The sequence below is a fragment of the Triticum urartu genome, chromosome 5 (assembly GCF_003073215.2).
Source record: "Triticum urartu cultivar G1812 chromosome 5, Tu2.1, whole genome shotgun sequence".
In the NCBI taxonomy this organism is placed as follows: Eukaryota; Viridiplantae; Streptophyta; class Magnoliopsida; order Poales; family Poaceae; genus Triticum; species Triticum urartu.
This window is the reverse complement of record NC_053026.1, coordinates 424845975-424851915: the sequence shown is the minus strand read 5'-3', so window position 1 is coordinate 424851915 and position 5941 is coordinate 424845975. Positions and strand designations below refer to the sequence as shown.

The 5941-nt window shown below is 47.3% G+C and overlaps 1 protein-coding gene across 1 annotated transcript; it reads left to right on the top strand.

Annotated features, from left to right (window-relative positions):
* The first annotated feature begins 4217 nt into the window (after positions 1 to 4217).
* Positions 4218 to 5519, top strand: LOC125556133. The gene has a single exon (XM_048718920.1). The coding sequence runs from the start codon at positions 4304 to 4306 to the stop codon at positions 5252 to 5254; it is 951 nt and encodes a 316-aa protein (XP_048574877.1). The 5' UTR covers positions 4218 to 4303; the 3' UTR covers positions 5255 to 5519.
* The last annotated feature ends 422 nt before the right edge of the window (positions 5520 to 5941 follow it).

The window sequence follows — 5941 nt, the reverse complement described above, 5'->3', positions numbered from 1 at the left end:
GATATGCGTGCATGCGTTAATAGGATGAATGTATATGCGCATGTATCGCGTTAAAAAAGACGGAAGAAATATAGAAGAGTTGTGTTCCAAGTTCACAAGTCGTACCCTTTCTCAGCTAAAAAAAAAGTCGTACCCTTTCTAGAACGTGATTGTTCTACAACTACTAGGTTCGCAGCAAGCACGAGACCGGCAATGAGAAAAACCGGTTGCTGCCCAGAAACCGACCCCGACCAAAAGCGCTGCCATACGTGAGCTCCGTCTTCCCCGCGGCCAGGTCAGAAAAGTGCAACCAAGCTAGTCCCGCCCCGGCGGCGCGACACGACCGGGATTTTCCGCGGCCGGCGTGCTTCTAGTAGACGGATCACGCGATCCACGGCGGCGCCGGTGTGTGGCCAGTTGTCACTCGGGGATGACATGTCACCGCTCGGCGCAGCCAACGCGGCAGCTGTCGATCATGCATACATACACACGTCACGCCGTCACGGTAACACAACTCGGACACGGGCACCGTGGGAACCGGGCTAACGTCAACCGTTGAAACACCAGCACGGCTGCCGTGGACATTTGAACTCGGAAAAAGTCTAAAATAAACCTTAAATTTGTACTTTGAGTCTGAATTAAATCCTGACCTCAAAATCCTTGAAATTGGCACCCTAAACTCTCCAACCCCGGTCTATCCCGACGTCTTTTTGCTGAAACCTCGTTTGTACTGGGGGGATTGCATATGTAACTGGGGGAGGGGGGAGGGCAGCGCTAGCTGGGTTGGCTATGGGCCATACTTCAATCGTTCTCGCCGCGTGGGCTCTCACCAGACACAACCCAACTGAAGCCTCCTTCATCGATCGGCATTGTGTGTTTGGCAATTGCATTGCTCAGTCGCATGCATTGCGCTGCACAGTGCTAGCAGGATCAACCGATCTCCCTCATCTCCGCTCGACCTTGTACGTTCTCGTGCTCCTTTTACTTGCTGGCTTGGCTAGCATGGTCGAGGAGCAGCAGCACAAAGTGGCGCGCATCGTGGCGTGCATGATCAGTAAATGCATGCGCTGTTGCTGTAATCAGTTTGATAATGTGATGGTGTGGAGCTGCAACTGCAGGGCTTTGTCTTAGAGCATCTTCAACAGCTGCGCTATGCGCGGCGCGCTAAAATAGATAAAAAAACGATACATAAATATTTCACAGTGTGTACATAGTTCATCATAGTATAGATAGATAAAAAAAACTAGTCCAACACGATAAAAACTACGGCACAACTAGATAAAAACTACGGTGCAACTCGAACGTGCCGAGGCCGAGGCGGACGTCACCGGACCGAATCTCAGCATAGAAGGCGCCGGAGGGGCACTTGCGGACACCGCGGTAGCCTGAAGATCCCCGGCGGCGCGGCGACATGGTGGTGGCGCGTCGGTGACGGGGCGAGGAAGCGGCAGAGGAATCAGAGGAAGCAGGGAGAGAGCGCGTGGCAATGTGGACCACGTGGCGGGCGCAGCAATTTATAGGCGCGCCGGAAGCGGTGCGCCAAATTTAGCGCGCGACCTCCCGCCGCGCGCCCGAGTTTCTCACCTCCGCTGGAGCGCGTGAAAACGTCTCGCATGTGCTAAAATGGCAGTTTACCGCGTGCGCGGGGTTTTTGTCGCCGCAGTTGGAGATGCGCCGTTGCAAAACACAAGCTTCATGGAGTCCCTTTTTCAAAAAATATTCAAAATATATTAAAAAGTTTCAAATAATATTTTTTTCTACAAATACATATGCATGTTCTTCTAGTATGTACAAAATTTCAGCAAATTTGATTATTTGCATAGTGCATAAAAAAGACAATTATCAGTCCCAAAAACAAAAAGGGAAAGACATCTTTTAATTCATGTATTTATCTTTTTTGTGTGCATCACTTTTTTCTAGAAAAACTTTCAATATATTCATCATCAATTATGATAGTACAATGATTACCGACAATAAAAAAAACTATATCCAAATCCGTACACCACCTAATGACGACTACAAGCATTAAAGCGAGCTGAAGGCGCGCCGCCGTCATCACCCCTCCTTCCCTGGACTCCGGCAAAACTTGTTGTAGTAAACAATCGAAAAGTCGCTTTGCTTTCCCTGTATGTTTATAAAATTTTATACATGTATACTACAAACATATATCTATGTGTATGCTTTTTCCAGATTTTTTTTGGATGTGAAAAAAGTATTTTTCTTTGAAGGAAAAATAAAGAGCTTCGTGAAGCTCGGTTGCTGTTTGCACTTTTCGATATCCCGTCCCTTTCTTCACTAGTACTCATCCAGCTCAATCTTTTTTTTATAAACTACTCATCTAGCTCATTCTAGTTTCAAACAAAGTGAGAAGAGTTGTACCTCCTCACTCTAGCAATGCTCGTATTGCTTTAACTCATCCTATTTTTTAACTAATAACAGAACACGATATAGATAATAGCTAGTCATCTTATTTCGCCAGCCAACGCGCACAGAGTGGCGCTCAACCTGACGCGGAGCGAATCCCCACCACTTATGCAATCCCCCGGGCACAAACAAGCTCTTAGCCAAAAAGGGCTGGGATAGACATGGATTAGAGAGAATAGGGTGCTAATTTCATGGATTTGAAGGTCAAGGTTTGATTCAGACTCTGAGTACAAATTCAAGGTTTATTTTAGACTTTTCTCTTTGAACTCCATGCCGTGAAGGATTTAGAGCAAATATAATAAAATGATGTAAACATGATGTAAGGATTTAAATATAGTATTTTTGCCGAGTTTGAAGAGAGAGAAAAGAAGCGGGTTATAGACTTACAGTAGCTCAAGCTTCAAGAAGCTTTGTAAGAGTGAAAGATGTGTCATATGTTGACAAAATAGTATCTTTTTAGAGCATGGTTAATAATACGCCAACAATCGGCTATAAGAAGTTGACATGTCATTTACAACGAACCTAATAGCCGGCATGTACAATAGTAAATTTTGAATGTGTACTATTTTATTAATAGTTGGCTCATCTTACAGCCTCACAAAGTGTCTTAGAGCTTGTGCTGCAGCTGGCTACTAATCAAGAGCCTGCTTCTCTTCTCTCTCCTCTTCTTTTTCCTTCGACTAAGCACAGATATAATATTTTAGTTCTTATAACCTGCTTATGTCACCTTACTATACTTGCTCTTATAGTCAACTATTATACATGCTGACTATTACATTGGTTATGAATGACATAACAACACGTTATAGCGAACAACTAGCTATATTATTAACCGCACTCTTAGGGGGGAAAGGAGACATAGGTTTCAGCGTGTACCTCTCTTCGCTTAATTGTGTGCGTGCAAGTTTTTTTAAAGCACTTCACCAAAATCCCCGGTTTAAGATACCGTCCTAGGCTTACACAAGCAAACACATCAGTATGAATCGGATGAGCCAAAAAATATATTTTTTGTTGAAAAGTATTTCTTTGGTCAGAAATAACAAACGCGGTTGGCGTGGACATCTCGACATCCCTGCCATTGAGACGTAAGATTAAGGGGATGTGAGTTCGAGTGTCTAGTGAATTATCCGAGTGCAAGTGCCCTACCAAATGTCTTTTACCTAGACATCATCTTAGGCTTATCTGTTTAATTATACGTGTGCAAGTATCCTATGAAATGTTTCTTGTCTAGACACCATCCTGAGCTTACAAGACGTTATGCAACACACAAAAATAGCCGAAGAAGCAAAACAAAAAGATGTTTTTCATTTTAAAAGTAGTAATTAATTGATTGCATGCACGAACAATTAAATTGATACTCCTTGCTACAACAACCGTGCTGCTACGACAAACAAAAAATAACTATGGAGACCTTAGTGAGAAATGTGTAATATAAGTCAAACTATGGAGACAACGGCTTGATTATCAACACTAGTTGAACTAGTACTACTAACGTTAGAGGATCTCATTCTCATCACTATCTTATCTTAACTAATGTACTCAACAATCTTCAAGAGAATAAATAATTAGTCGTATTACACCGCACGCAAATAAAAGAGAAATAAAACCCTCATCTTGGAAGCCCAAGCAAGTAAGCAAAACAGAATGAGAAAGGGATTGAAAAAGATAAGCTACCGGAACAACACATCACTGCTGAAGTGCTGCCGATTGAGATTGTCCAAATCCATTTTTGTAAAATAAGACAACTTTTCAAACCTTGCAAGCCACCGGAACTCTCCAGAGAGTCGACCATCCAACCTTCTTAAACCCCATGGGCCATGATGGTTCCCATCAGCCATTCAAACTCCAAACGCAGCTGATCACCACCAGCGTTTAAATTTCCCTCGCAGCCGCCGTCGCCATGGGCACCCTCGTCGGCCACGTCGCTCCGGGCGCCGGCTTCCTCCTCATCGGCCTGTGGCAGCTGTTCAACCACATCCGGCTGTTCGCGCTGCGGCCCGACTCCTACGCCGCGCCGCTCTGGTTCCCCGCGCGCGGCGTCCGGCACCTCGAGCTCATCCTCATCATCGCCGGCACGTCGGCGTCCATCCTGATGGAGCTCGTCATCGGCCCCGCGAAGCACCAGCCGTTCGACGATGACGGCACCATCCCGTCCGACCACCTCCACAACTTCGAGCACGCGTCCGTCTCGCTCGCGCTGCTCGCCTTCGCCGCGGTCACCATCCACATGGACAGGGTCCGGGCGCCGATGCGGGACGCCGTGTCGCAGCTGGCCGCCGCCGCGGCGTTCGCGCAGGAGCTGCTCGTCTTCCACCTCCACTCCACGGACCACATGGGCGTGGAGGGGCAGTTCCACTGGCTGCTGCAGACCGTCGTCGCCGTCACGCTGGCCACCACGCTGCTGGGCATCCCGTGCCCGCGGAGCTTCGTGGTGAGCCTGGTCAGGTCCGCGAGCCTCGTGCTCCAGGGCGTGTGGCTGATCGTCATGGGCGTCATGCTCTGGACGCCGGGGCTCGTCTCCAAGGGGTGCTTCCTCAACCACGAGGACGGCCACGACGTGGTCCGGTGCCGCACCGACGAGGCGCTCCACCGCGCCAAGGCGCTGGTGAACCTGCAGTTCAGCTGGTACCTGACGGGCACCATGGTGTTCGTCGTCGTGCTCTACCTCCAGGTCAGCAGGCTGTACCCCGAGGAGCCGCAGTACTTGCCGCTGGTCAAGGGAGGACCCGCCGGCGGCCGGTTCAGCGTCGGGGACGATCACGAGGACGAGGATGACATGGAGGCCGCGAAAAGTACTTATTACGGGCAGATGGTCAGCGGTGGCACAAAGCCCATGGAGGTAGAGAGGTAAAACTGAAGCTGTATACCGTATGAAAGGAGGGAACGGTCAAGATGGAGGGTTGTATAGTATAACAGTGGGTATATGTTCTGTAATCAGTAGGGTTGGGGTGCTGTAGATTGTATAGTTTTTTTTCTTTTCACTTTTCTGGACTTGGTTTCACCGAGTGAACTGACCCGTAAATGTCGTCGTTGGTCACTTCAATTTGTTTGTTTAGCCCTGGCTTGTTGGTCTGATCATCGGAGTAGAATGGATTCATGGCTGGCTTGTGGATGGAGATTGGAATTGCACCTTTTTTTGTGTGTGTGTTCTTGATGATTGTACCTTAGAGCTTGCCGTAAATGACTTGCGCTGTCTTTTCTCATCAACCTGCGAGTCCAATCCAATGTGTCGCTTTCGATGTTAGTTGCTAGCATCTTATTTATCCTGGACCGGCTTATAGCAATTGCTAACGATTTGCAAGGCAATTTATGTTGGCCGGTGCTGGATTTGTCGTGCTTGTAAACAAATTTACCATCTTAGCGACAATATAAATTGCAATAAAAAATATTCGATTTGTCATCCCCTCCCAACAAACTTCAGCTGAATAACATTACTTATTATCTTTCAGCTGGTTTACGGGAATAATCATCGACTCCATTTCCCTGGAAAAACAACAAAATAGTATCATCGCGCCAACGGTACACGTATGTATGAGCG

Excerpts from the sequence above, each read along its gene's own strand:
- LOC125556133 (XM_048718920.1), top strand. The coding sequence starts at position 4,304 with ATGGGCACCCTCGTCGGCCACGTCGCTCCGGGCGCCGGCTTCCTCCTC.